The 17,820-nt window shown below is 46.2% G+C and overlaps 1 protein-coding gene across 1 annotated transcript in view; it reads right to left on the minus strand.

The window, feature by feature from the left end:
- Window positions 1–5,895: 5,895 nt before the first annotated feature.
- Window positions 5,896–17,820, minus strand: part of NFATC2IP (nuclear factor of activated T cells 2 interacting protein) — a 27,959-nt gene continuing 16,034 nt past the window's right edge. The window contains exons 3-8 of the mRNA XM_004386601.2: window positions 12,707–12,824; window positions 11,950–12,030; window positions 11,683–11,869; window positions 9,395–9,539; window positions 9,158–9,267; window positions 5,896–8,256 (exon numbers count right to left, since the gene is read on the minus strand). Coding sequence (XP_004386658.1) covers window positions 8,098–8,256; window positions 9,158–9,267; window positions 9,395–9,539; window positions 11,683–11,869; window positions 11,950–12,030; window positions 12,707–12,824 — 800 coding nt within the window. The 3' untranslated portion in view covers window positions 5,896–8,097. The remainder of the gene's footprint in view (window positions 8,257–9,157; window positions 9,268–9,394; window positions 9,540–11,682; window positions 11,870–11,949; window positions 12,031–12,706; window positions 12,825–17,820) is intronic.

Consider the following 17,820-nt stretch of genomic DNA (forward strand, 5'->3'; position numbering starts at 1 on the left):
CTAGAAGTCCGAATTCAGGGTGCCAGCTCTAGGGCAAGGCTTTCTCTCTCTGTCGGCTCTAAAGGAAGGTCCTTGTCTCTTCAGCTTCTGCTTCCTGGTTCCTTGGAGATCTCCATGTGTCTTGGCATCTATCTTACCCCATCTCTCTCTCTCTCTGCTTTCGTGTTTAATCTCTTTTTATATCTCAAGAGATTGACTAAAGATACACCCTACATTACTCCTGCCTCATTAACGTAACAAAGACAACACGTTCCCAAATGGGATTATAACCACAGGCATAGAGGTTAGAATTTACAACACATATTTTGGGGGAACATAATTTACTCCATAACATTCTACCCTTTGGCCCCCCAAAATTCATGTCCTTGCCACATGCAAAACACATTCACCCCATCACATAATCCCAAAAGTCTTAAATCAACTCCACATCCAAAATCTCATCTTCTGAAGCATCTAAATCAAATATGAGTGAGACTTTAGGCATATTCCATCCTGGGGCAAAATTTCTCTTTATCTGTGAACTGTGAAATCTAAACTACAAGTTATCTATTTCCAACGTACAGTGGTGGAATGGGAAAAAGGTAGAGATTTCCATTATAAATGGGAGAAATTGGAAAGAAGTAAGGGATCTTAGGTACCAGGCAAGTCTCAAACTCAGCAGAACAATTTACATTAGCTCTTAAGGCTTGAAAACAATCCTCTGTTCTCGGAGACCATCTAGGTGATGGTACTGCCCTCCAGACTCTGGGTGTTGGCCATGCCTATGGATTCTGGGTGGAGATCCCTCAGCCCTGGGCTTCGGCTCCACCTTCCAGGCCTACTAGGATGGCAACTCTGCACCATCCGCTTTTGGCAGCCCCATTCTCCTAGTCCACCTGAGTGGCAAACTCCCCCCCTTGGCCCCAGCAGGTCCTGTTCTTCTGCCCCTGGGGCATGCAGCTCAACTCCCTCAGTTTTGAGCAGTGGCCCCATTCCCCTGGCACACCTTCATGGCAGCCTCACATTCTGGAACCGAGTTGACAAAGATCTGACTCTTTGAAACCTAGGAGACTGGGGCCCCACCCTTTGAGATCCAAGACATCATGGTCCCACCCTTTGAAACCGAGAAGGTCCTGCTTCCCGTGCTACTTCCAACAGTTCTGCTGATCTCCAAGCTGCTACAGGAATGGTCCTTTTCTTTTCTTGGAGAACCGCAGATGTAGCTCCTTGGACTGTTTCCTGCCTGTAGAATTCCACGAGGCACACAGCGTTCTTTCATTCTTTCTCTGTTCCCTTCAGTCTAAGCTGATGGGTTTTCTGCTGTCGTAGTTGGTTAGATCCATCAGTCACAGGTTTAATCTCTTTAACAAAAGAATTGAGTAGCCACATCCTTGGTGAACATTCTAGGACATGTGTTGTTAGTTTATACAACAGAATTTTCCAAATCTTTGTGTTCTGTTTTCATTTTGCACAGTTCATTTTTAAATCTCTTTTCTCTTGCATTTTACTATAAGCAGCAAGGAGAAACCATGCAGCCCCTTTAAGATCTTGCTTAGAAATGTAATCAGCCAGATATCCAAGTTCATCACTTACAAGTTCTACCTTGTACCAAACATTTGAACATAATTCAGATAAGTTCTTTGCCACTGCATAAAAAGTATCGTCCTTCCTCCCTTGTCCAATCACATGTTCATCATTTTCATTTAAAGCCTCACCAGAAGTACATTTAATGCCCACATTTCTAGCAATATTCTGTTGCTGGCGCCATATATATTCTCTAGGATGATAGAGACTTTCTTTATAGCTCTCCTCACTTCCTTCTGAGCCCTTCCCAGAATTGTTTTTGACGTCCATAATTCTACCAACAGTCTCTTCAAGGCAATCTAGGCTTTTACTATTAAACCCATTGCTGTTGAGTCGATTCCGACTCATAGCGACCCTATAAGGCTAAATAGAACTGCCCCAGAGGGTTTCCAAGGAGCACCTGGTGGATTTGAACTGCCGACCTTTTGGTTAGCAACCCAACGCTTAGCCACTACACCACCAGGGTTTCCACTTTTACTATTAGGCACATTAAAACTCTTCCAGCCTCCACCCATTACCCATTTCCAAAATCGCTTCCACATTTTAGGTATCTGTTAGAGCAGCACCCCAGTCCACAGGTACAAAATTCTGTCATAGTTACCTAGTGCTGCTATAACAGAAATACCACAAATGGATAGTTTTAACAAACAGAAACTTATTTTCTCACAGTTTAGGAGGCTGGAAGTCCCAATTCAGGATGCTGGCTCTAGGAGAAGGCTTTCTCTCTCCTTCGGTTCTGGAGGAAAGTCCTCCTCTCTTCAGCTTCTGCTTCCTGTTTTTTTGGAGCTCTCCATATGCCTTGGCATCTATCTCACCCTATCTCTCTCTGCTTGCTTGTTTAATCTCTTTTGACATCGCCAAAGAGATTAACTCAAGATATACCCTACACTAATCCTGCCTCATTACGTAACAAAGACAATCCATCCCCAAATAGGATTATAACCACAGGCATGGAGGTTAGGATTTACAACACATATTTTTTGGGGACATAATTCAACCCATAACAAGTCCAAATACAATATCAATGGACATTAGTGAAAATAAAACTTTCTGGTTATAAAGGCAAATATTTTAATGCTAATTGGTTTTGCCAAATGGGGAAAACATTTGGTTCTTCTCGGAGTACAGGTGGTTTTTAATTTGATGGATCGCTCAATTAAGATTTGAGACAGATTACTTTAAAGTCAGATAAATAAGTATGTCTTAACAGGTCTAATTGGTTTAAACTGGTGCCCAATTTTTGCTCTATTTGTTTGGAAATTGTGGTTCTTGGATACTAAGGGCACATGAAATTTCTTGAGAAAAAAAGTTCACCTGTGACAACTGCCATAAAAATAAAGTACAGCATATAGGTATTATAAAACCCAAACCCAAACCCGTTGCCACTGAGACAATTCCAACTCATAAGACCTGTAAAAGGGGATTTGGCCTGGTCAGGGAGCTAAAAGCTTCTCTGAGGAAGGGTTCCTTGAGCTCCGATGCAAAGGATGAGCAATAGTTAACTGTGCTATGAAGGAAGAAAGAGCATTCCAAGCAGACAACAGCCTGTGTACAGGCCCTGCCACAGAAGGAAGCATGATGAACACAGGATGTCAGAGAAGTGCAGCGTGGAGCAGGGAGGGGGAGGCCAGCAAAAGCAAGCAGGGGCCAAGCTATGCAGGGCATACAGCTTAATGATTTCCTTTATTTGAAAATCAGGTTTGCATTTGCGATCACTCTGCTGATAGCATAGAAGATGGATTGGAGGAGTCCAGAGGGGAAACATCTGTTAGGTGACTGCACTAGACTAGGCTGCAAGGCAGTGGGAGCTTGGACTAGGATGGGGAGGAGAGGGAGAGAAGTGACTGCTCTGTGGAGATCTGGGGCAGCTGACTTGGCAACGGAGTGGATAAGGGGGATGAGGAGGAGGTGTCAAGACTAGACTGAATCTTAGGTTTCTGCCTTACTGCCTCATACAATAAGATGGATGGTGGTGGGATTCTTTAAGACAAGGAACATATTTATTTATTCAACAAACACTTGTTAGATACCTAGTATGTATTACTGAGATACTTGTTGGATACCTACTATCTTGTCACTGAGAATGCTCCTTAGAAGCAAGGATGGCCAGACTATGTCTCACATACTTTGGACACATTATCAGGAGGGATCGGTACTTGTTTTCAAGGAGCTTAGTCTAGTAGGGTGTCTTAGCTATCTAGTTCTGCTATAACAGAAATACCACAAGTGGATGACTTCAACAAACAGAAGTTTATTCTCCCACAGTCTAGTAGTCTAGAAAGTTCAAATTCAGGGCGTCAGCTCCAGGGAAAATCTTTCTCTCTCTGTAGGCTCTGGAGGAAGGTCCTTATCTCCAATCTTCCCCTAGTCTAGGAGCTTCTCAGCACAGGGACCCCAGGGTCCAAAGACGCGCTCTTCTCCTGGCACTACTTTCTTGGTGGTATGAGGTCCCCCATGTCTCTCTGCTAGCTTATCTCCTTTATATCTCAAAAGAGATTGGCTTAGGACACAATCTAATCTTGTAGATTAGCATTAACATAACTGCTGCTAATTCCATCTCAATAACATAATAGAGACAGGATTTACAACACATAGGAAAATCACATCAGATGACAAAATGGTGGACAATCACAAATACTGGGAATCATGGCCTAGCCAAATTGACACACCTATTTTGGGGGGACACAATTCAATCCATGACATAGGGGATAAAGACATAGACAAATGGGTGTAACAGTGTCTGAGCTAGACTCCTGTTCCAGGTTCATGTGGGACACACAGAAAAGGGTGTGGCCAGTCCTATGGTGGGCTTGACTGAGGAACTGACCACTAAGTTGGAGGGGGAGGCAGAGGTGGGGAGATGGGAGGCTTCAAAGGTGGAAGGCTACAGAGAAACGCAAAATAGTATCTTGCTACTCAAAGAGTGGTCCCTAGACCAGTAGCATCTGTATCACCTGGCAGCTTGTTAGAAATGTAGAACTTCTGGCCCCACTCCAGAGCTGCTGAACCAGAATCTATATTTTAAATAAGATCCCTAGCTGATTTGTGTGCACATTAAAGTTTGAGAAGTGCTGGTCTACTTAAGAATTTGTTAGGCCCACCTGGGTTTACATCTGACTCTGTGACTGTTGGCTATGTGGTCTGGGCCTCTTAATTAATCTTTCTAAGCTTCTGTTTTCTCTTCTGTAAAATGGAATTAATAATAACACCTACCTCATTGGATTGCTCTGAGGATTAATGAGATTATAAAAAGTGCCAGGCTAGGTACAGGGCACTGAGTTCTTTAATGTTTTCAAAGCTTCCAAACAGGAGAGTTTTAGAAAGGTCACCCAACAAGTCTTTTCGATATGTGAAAGGAGGAACAATCTCCCTTATCACAGAAGAAATGCAAATTCTTTTACAGTAAGTAATCTTTCCCATACCCTGCCCAGATTAAGTGCTGGGGAAGATGTGAAGAAACTGGAAGCTTCAGGCACTTGCTAATGGACATATAAGGAGGCCCAACCACTTTGGTCAGCAATATAACAGCATTCAAGAGAAATCGGGCAGGTGCATATTTAACCACCAGTGACTCCACTCCTAGACATAAACCTCTGAACAAATCTCACACTGGTACCCAGAGGATCACTGTAGTATGGCTTGCGATAACAATGTCCTAGAGTTAGAACTAGGTGTGGTCCTCTTCAGACAAACATTAGACAGGACTATAAAACAAAAATAATACACGTGAGGAATGTGCTTCATAGTCCAATCAGATATTCAAGACCAAATGGGCAGCTCCTGTCCAAAAGCAGAATGAGAAGGCAGGAAAGGACAGGAACTTGTTGAATGGACACAGGAAACCCAGGGTGGAAAGGGGGAGCGTGCTGTCACATTGTGGGAATTGCAACTAATGTCACAAAACAATGTGTATAAATTTTTGTATGAGAAATTAACTTGAGCTGTAAACTTTCACCTAAAGCACAATTCAAAAAAAAAGAACTAGGTGGGGTTAAAGTGGAAGAAATCCCAAAGTTAACAGTGATTTAAACAAGACAGAAGTTCCTCTTCCACATAAAAGCCCAGGGGTCAGCAGTGTGGGGCTAAGATGCTCTATGGAAACCAAGACTCAGGCTCTTCTCTCGTGTCCCACCCCGTGGCTTCCATTCCCAAGACCATTTCGTGGTCAGTATGGTTGTGCCCCTTCCAGCCAGTAGGCAGGAAGAAAGCAAAGGAGATGGGCACACACTCTCCCACTTATATCCCGTAAGCCTGGATTCACACCTGGCCACTCCCAGCAGCAAGGGAGGCTCGAAGTACTGCCTGTATGCTGTGTGGCTCTGTGCTTAGCTAGAAACATGGGAAGGAGGAAGAATGAATATGAGGGAACAACTAATAATCTCTGTCACAGGGGTTTTAGTGGGGATCACGTGAGGGCCACAAAGAAATCCTCAAGGATACACAAGTTGAATGTATTCTCATTTATTTTGCTGAGACTGAATAAGTAACTTTAATGTGTTCAAATTTATTAATAGACATAAAGATCTGATATATAGAGAGCTATACCATATCATGGACTATTTAAACATTATAAAGGTTTCTTTCTGCATTTCCACATTATAAATTCTAAGGAATGTCACATTCCAAAAAAAAAAAAATTTTTATTTAAGAAGTTGACATACTTTTGCTAAAATGACACCACATATCAGTGGAGAATTAATGGCTCTTTTAGTAGACAGTAATGAGAAAACTGGCTCGCTGTATGGTGGAAATAAACATGGATCTCATACATAAAGGTGCATTTCAAATAGTTTAAAGGCAGGAGTGATATTCAAAATATATAGCAACCAGTGCAGCCCAGCAACACCCAATCAGAACAAGTGACTGACCACTCAGAACAGATATCAACAATGTCCCAGAGCAGCTTGTGCCAGCAAGACTCCAGCCCCATTCAGCGGCCTAATATGAAAGAAAATGCTTATCAGTTTTATTAGCTAACATTAGAAAGTGCAAAACATCTTAGCGACTTTTAAACAAGAAACCAAAAGGCAACAGACTATATGACAAAATAGTGAATTCATGTACATTAAGGATTTCTGTTCCATGAGGAACACCTGTAGAAATAAAAGACAAGGGCATTCTACGAGAGTTGCCTGCAATGCCGAAAACTGCTCTGGAATAGAGAAGCAACTCCTGTGAAGACACAAGGAAAAGACAGGACCCCATGAGCAAATGAGCAAGTCACAGAAAGGGCTGCCAGAAAGGCCGACAGGTATACGGAGAGGTTCCCAGCATTACTGGTGATCAGGTGAATGTACATTCAAACATGGTGCCACTTGACACCCGTCAGACCAGCAAAAATTAGAAAGCTGGGCAATAATAAAAGCTGATGAGGATGAGGAGAGATTAGGAGCCTCAGTGGGAGGGTCAATTACCTTTCTAAAGAAAAATCTGGTGGAACCACAGAGAAACTACCCTGTATGACCTATAACCCTATCCTGGGTACCTATGCCAGAGAACTGTTCATGCAAGCCCAGGAGGGGACACCTTAAAGGATGTTTACTGTGGCCTTGTGTATGGTGCCAAGGAGTTGGAGGGACTGGATAAGCAAAATGCAACCGGCACCCACTGTGGAATAGCAGGCAGCAGTTCAAAGCAATGAAGCAGATACAGAGTAAGTGACATGTTGAGTGAAAAAAGAAACAGCACAAGATACCACTATGGATATTAAAAGCACATTCACACATAAAACGCTGTATTTTACAAGGATACATTCATATCCAAGGACATGTAACAAATATATTAGAATGGGGGCTTATGGGAGAGGATGGGGTGGAGAAGGGGGAAAAGCCATAAAACCAGAGACCAATCCCAAGACCCCAAACAAAAAAGCTGAATGTGCTGTTATACCTTAGTGTGTGTGCACCTGGAAGGGTAAACCAGGTAGGGTGAATGGAAGGAGTCCTCGGGGTGAGGAAGACACCCATTACCTACAGCCTTCAAAAGAGCCACCCAGTTGTCTGCCTACGCTTAAGCTACTGTATGTATGAGCTTGGCCATTTATTTTCCTGCAAGGCAAGGAACCACACCAGTGTATCTGCTTTAAGCAAACTCCACTCCCACCCCCCAAATGAGAGGAAGGCCACTGTTGGTCTTAGATGTGGCATAGATCCCAGGTCTGGAATCCCAAATGCAACCCTTATTTAAATACAAGCAAAGATTCAGAGAACAGACATTCTGATGAAAGAAAGGGTGATGATGCAGATGAAAGGGTGGCGATGCAGGGACATGTTCCCCATGTGCTAGGGGCTGGAAAACTCAGCCCAAAAATGTGGCTGGAAGGCCAGCCCACCCAGGGCAGGAATGACTACCACACAACTAACCAGGCAGTTAACAGCTTAAAACCAGTGTCAACAGGAGAGAAGGCCAAAGGTCACGCCTCGATTTTGCTTTAGCTTAAAGAGAAGCTCTACCTCATTGGTAAATACAGTTTAAAAGAAAGGGGCAGATGTTCTCGCCAAGTCCAGGCTGGGCCCCCAGACAGGGAGAGGGGTTTTAGCCCCAGACCTCAATGAGGTCCCCAGATTCCATGCCCAGATCGGCCGGCAGCTCCATGCCTGAAAGCTTCGTCCCATCAAAGAAGAAAGAAAGCTTGCATCCCGAGAGTCCCATGGCCTCCTCGTAGCGGGCCATGAGGGTCTTGAGGGGAGAATCCTGGATGAAGGGAAAAAAATGCATGTAAGAACTTGAAAGAGAGGCTGAGGAGAACTTGTAGGGATGAACAGAGAACTTGGGACCGGGAGGACGAGGGACTGAGTCAGTGAAGTTACAGCCCCAAGGAAGGAAAGGCAAGTGGACCAAGAAGCCGGCACAGTCGAGTTTCTGTATTGGCTGTTACTACCTCTGGGGAGCTGGGATGAGTCCCTTCCTCCCTCTAGACCCCAAATTCCTCAGGTAGAGTGAGAATGCAGCACTCAAGGCTTAGGAGTATAGGTTCTGGGTCAGAAAAGTTCTCCAAGCCTCAGTCTCCTCATCCATAAAACAGAGGTGCGTACCCCATGATGAAGGGAGCCCAGGCTCTTGGGTGAGAATGACCCGAGCTGGAAGCCAGGCTCTCCCACTTACCAGCTGTGTGACCTTAGGCAAGTTACTCCACCTCTCTGAACCTCAGCTTCCTCACTTGTTAAACGAGGGCAACAAGAGTGCTTTCCCACATAGAATTGTGGTGAAATTTAGACAATAATCCTGAATGTGAAGTAATTATCCTTAGCACAGGGACTGGCACTTAAAAGTGTGGCTGTCTTTATTGTTAGTTTAATGGCTTTTATTGGTTACTGCCTAAAGTTCCTCTCTATTTTAACTGTTAAAAAAAAAAAAAAATGGAGGAAGAAATTTGGAGACTGAAGGGATGAACAGACTAGAGTAGAGGAACCAGCAGAAGGGGGCAGGAACTTGACCAGAGGCTCTCCCCACTATCTGTGGTGGGTGCGACCCGAGAGTATGGAGGGCAGTATCTCCAGTCAGTCAGGATTAAAGGAATCTGTCCTCCGCTAACCAACGAGGAAGATGGCGGAGGAAAGGGTAAGGGGCATGGACAACCACTTCTCCCACTCACCGGAGACAGCGAGACTTCCAGCATCTGGTGTTTCTCCTTCCCCTGCACCCGGAGTTGGAGCTGTTGGGACATCTTCGTGGCCTCTGGAGAACTTGCTAGCACCACACAGTCTGCAGGAGGCAGGGTCAGGAAGCCAGGCCTAAGCAAGGGGTTGGAAGCAGGAGCCCCTCTGGACAGTCCCAGTAGCCCCTTCCTGTGGCAAAAGCCTGAAGGTTCCACACCTCCCCATCCTCTCACCAATGATGTCAGCCACTCCAAGCTTCAGAGTCCTTGGGGTGGCAGTAGGGGACAGCTCTGTCTCTCCAAAAAGCAAGAGGATCCTGCTTGGGGATACCCCAAGGTGGGCAGCCATGTGGTCCACCACACGCTGCAGGGGCTCCGACTGGGGAGAGGGACAAGAAGCAAAGGAAGTCTTCCTGCCTCAACATCTGCCCAAGCCTCACGCCAACATCACCATCCCAAAAGCAAGTTTCTAGCCTTAGCCACTCACTGAGCTCCTTAGCTGTGAGATTCATCATATTTCCCTGGCAACGTATAGAATACAATCCTGTAAATTAGGAATCCAGGCAAGTAACACAAGGAAATGAAGCTGCCATGGGTTAGGAGATAAAAGGCAGTGATGGCGACTGTGGCAAATTGGAACTTCCATGCCCGTGTGGGCAGGCCAGCTGTTACTCAGCTCCAGCTGATTGGTACCAGGTGGGAACACGGGCCAGGGTGACTACATCTGCTTATTTTTAAGAGAAGCCAGAAATATGGACCCTTGTATGAAATTGCCATCACGAGGGCTGACAACAAACTGAGATGTTTTAAAAGCACTGTGTAGAGCAAAGAAAGTAGATGCACTGTTGATGGGGCCATGGGCTGCCATGCCAGATGCGGGGCTGAAAAAACAAAACAAAACAAAACTCATTGCCGTCGAGTTGACTCTGACTCATAGCAACCCTATAGGACAGAGCAGAACTGCCCCATAGGGTTTCCAAGGAGCGGCTAATGGATTCAAACTGCCGACCTTTTGGTTAGCGGCCAAACGCTTAACCACTGCACCACCAGGGCTCTGATGTGCGGCTAGTGCTCAATAAATGGTCATTTCCATTATCATTCGTGCTATTGAAATGGGCCATCCCTGCAAAGCTCCAGGCCTTCACCAGGAAGCTGGGGGAGCTCAGGGTGACTGAGTGACCTCTGCTGCATCTAGTGCAGTTAAGAGCAACACAAGAGGGATGCACAGGTCCTGGGGGAGGCAAGAGGGAGGGGCTCAACCTGGGGAGGAGGCCACCAAGCAAAGCCTCTGTGTGACAAAGAACTAAAGTTGGCCTTTTGTATCTGATTTCGAAAACAGCCCAAGCAAGTCAGGTGCTTTTTGTCTTTCTAAAATAGCCAGGCAAGTAGAGGATACACAGGCCCCGCACCTGGGGAACTTCAGGAAGGGAAGGGCCATGATGCAGTCATGCATATTCATTGATTGGATCGATCGTAATTATGGATTAAGGCTCCAGTCATGCATAATCACTGAAGTCCCAATGACTAGAGGACCTAGGACCCTGGAATGCTCTCTCTGGGGCCTCCTGGATCAGTGAGAACATCCATCCATAGGAGAGAGCTCAGCATGTCCCTGGGGATGAAGGAAACCTCGTGGTGCCGAGATCTCTCCCAGACCTTGCCTGATGAGTCTATACGCTTGTATCCTTTTCTGGTTATAATAAATGGATAACTGTAAGTATAGCTAATAGTCTCCATGAATTTTGTGAGCCATTAGAGAGAATTAATGAACCCACAGCGGGCAGTGAGCCAGCAGGGGCTGGCAGCACGGAGTCAATCTGTGTAGACCCAGCTCTGGGTGGCTGCTGGTCAGGGAAAGGCTGCACAGGCAGTCGATGAAGAAGGATAGAGTCCTTCCAGCTTGTGACCTGGTCCTAGGGGACTGGGTGGGGGGTGGGTGCAGCTGAAGTGTAGGGAGTTCTGCCATCTCATGAGCCTACTGCTGGTCCCGATGACCTGGCCCCCAGGGATGTTTTCACTCACTCAGGGTGGTCAGGGATGAGGTCTGACCTAACTCAAGAGAGAGGAAGTGCCCTGTGAAGGGGCTGGCATGAGGTATGGAGATGTGGGAAGGGGAGGCCTGGATCTACTTCCAGCTGGGAACTGGATTCAGGCTGCTCCTTGCCATGCAGTTAGTGATAAAGGTGGAATATGCCTTCCTTGCCCCCCTTGCAGTGCAGTTTGTGGTGTCGTCCTCGCAGCCTCTTAGAAGAAAGGATGTTTAAAAAAGAAGTGCTTAAAGAAAGCAAAATGCTTGAAGAATAAGTAGGAAGTTGGCCAGCAAGAGGGGGAAAGTGAGGACACAACACAGAGGGAACAGCAAGTGAAAGGCAGGGAGGGCTGGAGGAGTGCTGGGCAGCTTCGGAGAGCAGGAGTGTGACAGGAAAAGGAAGACGGTCCCTCCGCCAGCGAGCCTCTGCTGACTCCAGTCTCTCCACAGGCAGCTCCTGGCCCCTTTTCTAGAAGGCCCTCCAGGTACTCACCATTAGGACTGGCAATCTGATCAGGTCAGCCCGGCACCGGATTTTGAGTGGGAAGAGGCGGGGGCTCTCTGGGAGGATGGGCCCCTCCACCAGGACCACGTCATCCTCCTGGCTCTGGCGGTCTTGGCCCTGGTGCTGCTTGGGGCTCAGGCAGGAACGAAGATCTTGGAGGCGCTTGTTCACTTCCCTGGAGTGCAGACAGGAGTTGGGGTCACCCACCCTCCCAGACTGCCCCTCTACCCCAGCCAGCACCCCATGCCCTTGCACCTTAACTTCTGGAGTGCCCTCGTATGCTTCCTGCTTTTGGTCCTTGGTGGAGGTGGGGGCAAAGGAGATACGTCCTGGACCCTGCAGAGAGGAGAGGGGCAGGATGGAGGCAGAGGAGAGACCCAGCCTCACACTTCTCATCATGGGATATGGGCCCCCAGGAGCCAGAGGGAGAGTTGGGGCATCTACCAGTAGTATCTGTTCTACTGGAAGATACGAATAGGTGAGGGAGAGAGAAGACACGAGTCATCATTTTTATATTCACATGACCCAAATTTAGGGAGGAAAAGGCCAAATTTTTAAGGTAAGTTACTTCTCAGGTTAATGTCCAATAACATCCAACAGACACGGAGCATGTACTGTGTGCCAAGTATTAACTCAGGTAATCTACTCTGCAATTCTCTAGCACAGGTACCGCTATCATCCCCATTTTACAGAAGAGGAAAATGAAGCACCCAGAGGATAGGTAAGAGACAGCTGGCAAGACTGGAACCACACAGGCTGTGCCCCAAGACACTGTTACCCCCATATGTGACGATGAAACACTCCACTCCATGAGTGGTCCTCAAGGATTCGCTGTCATCCTCTGGGGTGGGCCACCTCCTCTCCCAAGAGCCTCATTCCCCACCTGAGCCTCAAGGCTCCCTGCATCCCCTCTCCTTACCCTTCCAGAACCCACCCAAGGGTCCTGCCCACGTCAGCTTTCCCCTCCAACTCCCTTCCTGCTCCTAAGGCGCAAGTGCCCCGCCTCACTCACAGAAACACCTTCTTCTTCTCTTCTTCTTCGTCCTTACCCCTCAGCTTCTTCTTCCAGGTAGAGCCTGGAAATGCGGGGTCTTCGGGTTGGGAACTGCTGGAATCTGCCATTTCTGCATCTGGGGCAGAGGGAGGGATAGTAGAAGAGGGTTAGCCAAGGGAGGGCAGCTGGAGGCCCAGGAGAAACAAATGGAGGCTTCAAGAAGGCCCTCATATCTAAGGTCAATTGATTTTTGACACGGGTGCTAAGTCCATTCAATGCAGAAAGAAGAATCTCTTCAATAAATGGTGCTGGGAGAATTGGATTTCCACATGCAGAAAAATGAAACCATACACAAAAACGAATTCAAAATGGATTAAGCACCTAAATGTGAAAACTAAAACCACAAAATTCTTAGAAGAAAAAGCAAGGGTGATGCTGTTAGGCTTAGGTTTTAACAGTGGATTATCCCATATAACAAAAGCACAAACAGCAAAAGACAAAATAAATAAACGGGACTTCATAAAAGTTAAAAAATTTGTTCATCAAAAGACTTTACCAAAAAAGTGAAAAGCCAAGCTACAACTAGGAGAATACCTTCGGAAACTATATACCTGACAGACTCTAATAACAAAATATATATAAAACTTTCACAACAACAAAAAGACAACCCAATCATAAAATTGGCAAAGGACTTGCATACACATTTCACCAAAGAGGACAATCAAATGGCCACCAAATACATTAAGAGAGATACAAATCAGAACACCAATGAGATACCATTTCACTCCCACTAGGATGGCTGTGGAGCCCCAGTGGCACAGTGGTTAAGAGCTATGGTGACTAACGGACCACAGCTACCAAGGCCTCCACCAGACTGAGTCCAGTACAGCTAGATGGTGCCCGGCTACCACCATGGACTGCTCTGACCAGGATCACAACAGAGGGATCTGGACAGAGCTGTAGAAGGATGTAGAACAAAATTCTAACATACACAAAAAAGACCAGACTTACTGCCCTGAAAGAGACTGGAGAAACCCTGAGAGTATGGCCCCCAGACACCCTTTTAGCTCAGTGGTGAAATCACTTCCAAGGTTTACCATTCAGCCAGGGATTGGACAGCCCCATAAAACAAAATGGGACTAATGAGGCACAGCAGTCCAGGGACAAAGATTAGAAGGCAGAAGGGGACAGAAAAGCTGGTGATAGTGAACCCAAGATTGAGTAAGAACAGTGTTGACATGTAGTGGGGTTGTTAACCTTTGTCATAGGGCAATATGTATACTAACTGTTTAATGAGAAACTATTTTGTTCTCTAAACCTTCATCTAAAGTGAGAGAAGCAGCACAACTGGAAGAACGTAATCAGTGTCACTGAACTGTGCACGTAGAAATTTTTGAAATGGTGTATCTTTGGCTATGTATATTTGCACCAAAAAAAAAAAAAAAGTCGAGAAGGGAGAGTGTTGACATGTCATGGGGTTGTTAACCAATGTCCTAAAACAATATGTGTACTGACTGTTTAATGAGAAACTATTTGTTCTATAAACCTTCACCTGAAGTACAATTAAAAAACAAACAAACAACCAGAGAATAACAAACGTTAGCGAGGATGTGGGATAGCTAGGACAACAACAATAACAACCAAAAGAAAAAAAACAGAAAATAACAAATGTTAGCGAGGATGTGGGGAAATTGGAACCCTTACCCATTGCTGGTGGGAATAAAAAATGGTACAGCAGTTGTGTAAAACAGTGTGGCAGTTCCTCAAAAAACTGAAAAACAGAACTACCATAATAAAAAAAAAAACCAAGCCAGTTGTTGTCAAGTCGATTTTGACTCACAGCAATCCTGTAGGACACAGTAGAACTGCCCCGTAGGGTTTCCGAGGAGCAGCTGGTAGATTCAAACTGTCAACCTTTTGGTTAGCAGCCAAGCTCTTAACCACTGCACCACCAGAACTACCATATGACCCAGCAATTCCACTCCTAGATATACACCCAAGACTTGAAAGCAGAGACTCAAACAGAGACTTGTACACCAATGTTCTTTGCAGCACTATTCACAATAGCCAAAAGGTAGAAACAACGTAGATGCCCATCAACAGGTAAATGGATAAACAAAATATGGTGCATACATACAATGGAATACTACTCAGACAGGAGAAGAAATGAAGTCTTGATACATGCTACAATACGGATGGAGCTTAAAGACATTATGATGAGCGAAATAAACCAACCACAAAGGGACATCTTTTGTGGAGGCTACACCCACAGCCAACATACTCTTGGTGGGGGGGGGCCTGATAGCAACAAGGCAGACCTCCCCAGGGATTCATTTGGAGTGTGCCAGCACCTCCACTACCTGGACACTGTTGGTTACCAGCCTACTGCAAACTGCTACAGAAGGGTCATGCAGTGGAGTCTGCTCCCATAGTAAACACTCTGTGGGGCTCCCCACATACCCCACAGCTCAGGCCTCTAAAACCAACAGGAGAGACCTCCCAGGGAGTCAGTTCAGGTCTGTCTGCTCCCCCTTTCGGTCAGTGCCGAGGACTGCTGACTGAGGCTGCTGTGTGCTAAGTGGCAGGCATCTTTAGTAGAAGCTACACCCACAGCCAATATACTACTGAGAGGGCTCTGACAAAAACAAGGCAGACTTCCCTGGAGGTCTGTTTGGAGCGTAACAATCCCTCCCTCACCCATACACTGGCACCTGCAAGCCTGCAGTGAATTGTTACAGAAGGGCCCTGCAGTGGAGTCTGCCCCCATAGTGAGCACTCTCCCTGCCTCCCTGTGTACCCTATAGCTTGGGCCTCTGAAACCAACAGGACAAAGCTCCCTGGGGGTCGATTAAGATTAGTCTGCCCCTACTTCCAGTTGGCGTGGAGGACTGCTGACTGAAGCTGCTGCGTGTTAGGAATGAGTCTTGAGTGAAGGCTGTACTCATAGCCAACAATCTACTGTGGGTACTCTGATAACAAGGCAGACCTCCATGGGGATCTGACCAGAGTGTGACACCCCCCGCACCTGGTAACTGTTGGTTGCCAGGCTATTGCAAACTGCTACAGAAGGCCCCTGCATGGCATCTGCTCCCATAGTCAACATTCTACCAGCCTCCCTGTGTACCTCCCACAGCTCAGGCCTCTGAAATCAACAGGACAGACCTCCCTGGGTTTAGTCTGGGTCCATCTGCTCCCTTTACAGTCAGCGCTGAGGACTGCTGACTGAGGCTGCTGTGTGTTAGGAAGCAGGCATCTTGAGTGGAGGCTACACCCCCAGCCAACGGCTCTGACAGCAACAAGGCAGACCTCTCTAGGGGTCCGTTCAGAGTGTGACTGCCCCTCCCCCAACCAGTAACTGCAGGATGCTGGACTGATACAAACTCTCATAGCAGGTTCCACACAGTGGAGTCAGGAGGCGGGTCACCTAAGTGGAGACTGCTCCCCAACAACCACAGGGCCACTGAGGCTCTGAAACCAACAAGACGGATCTCTCAGGGCTTCTTTTGGGGAGCGACAGCCCCTCCTCCTCCTGAAACAGAGGAACGTCTGCCTATGCTTCCCCTGAATGCCAGCTCAGACATAAGCTACCCACACTGAGCAGGGAAGGAAGCCTCAGACAAAACCAAAGGGCAACTCCCAGCCCTGAACAGGGCTTGCTGGGTGTGTTTTCTAACTAAAAATGTGATCGCAGAAACAGAGAAGGGAAGGAAGTAATAACCAGAGAAAGGGGACTGCGCTCCCTGGTGATCAGATTGATTAGTACACAATATCTCACCTGAGTGACAGTGCCCACTGGTAGACACACTGACCACAGTGTTTTCTCTGGTGTGTTTGGGAGAGGCTGAAAGCTGAAAAACAAAACCTGGAACTTTTGAATTCCAATTAAATAGGGAGGGAAAACGAATTATCATAGAGAGGGAGAGGAAATGGTAAGCAAAGGCCGAAGGCTCTGCCCGCTTAAGAATTTCCTGCAGAAAGTAGTACAGGCAAAAACACCAAATACTGGGAAAAATGAGAAAGTTAACACCCTTAAAAAATCCAATGCCTCAAGAAAAAAAATCACAAGACACACAACACAGAAACAATAGCCTATCCAAATGAACATGACAAAGGGAGTGAAAGTGTATCTAGGAATGACCAAATAATGAAAAAACGGAAGAACATAATACAATATTAAATATAACTAAAGAACTAAGGGAGAACATTGACAAAGTGCTAAAAGAAATAAGGAAAACTCTGCAAGAACAAAATGAGATACTGCAACTGAAAGGGACCACAAAAAATGAGAAACACAATAGACGGACTTATCAATAGATTTAATCAGGCAGAAGAAAGAATCAGTGAACTAGAGGGTAAGACAGTTAAAATTATAGATGTCGAGGAGCAACAAGAACAGAGGCTCAAGACAGCTGAGCACAGTTTAATGGAATCATGGGACAAGAGACCTAATGTACGCATCATGGGAATTCCAGGAGATGAGAGAAAGGGACAGAAAGAATATCTGAAGAAATAATGACAGAAAATTTCACCATCTAACAAAGGACATGAATCTACAAATCCAAGAAGCTCAAAGAACTTCAAGCAGCACGAAGAACACCAAAGACACAAGGAAAGCATTAGCCCAAGAGACAGAAAGGGCCACATAAACCAGAGACTTCATCAGCCTGAGACCAGAAGAACTAGATGGTGCCCAGCTACCACCAATGACTGCCCTGACAGGGAACACAACAGAGAGTCCCTGTGGAGCAGGAGACAGGTGGGATGCAGAACTCAAATTCTGGTAAAAAGACCAGACTTAATTGTCTGACTGAGACTGGAGGAACCCTGGAAAGCATGGCCGCCGGACTCTCTGTCAGCCCAGAACCAAAACAATTTCCACGGCCAACTCTTCAAAGAATGGACTGGACTGTGGGACATATAATGATACTCGTGAAGAGTGTGCTTCCTAGCTCAAGCAGATACATGAGACTAAATGGGCAGCTTCTGTCCGGAGGTAAGATGAGAAGGCAGAGAGGGTTAGGAGCTGGTTGAATGGACATGGGAAATCAGGGGTGGAAAGGAGGAGTGTGCTGCCACAGTATAGGAAGAGCTATTAGAGTCACATAACAATGTATGTATAAATTTTTGTATAA

The sequence above is a fragment of the Trichechus manatus genome, unplaced genomic scaffold (assembly GCF_000243295.1).
Source record: "Trichechus manatus latirostris isolate Lorelei unplaced genomic scaffold, TriManLat1.0 scaffold00170, whole genome shotgun sequence".
NCBI lineage: Eukaryota > Metazoa > Chordata > Mammalia > Sirenia > Trichechidae > Trichechus > Trichechus manatus.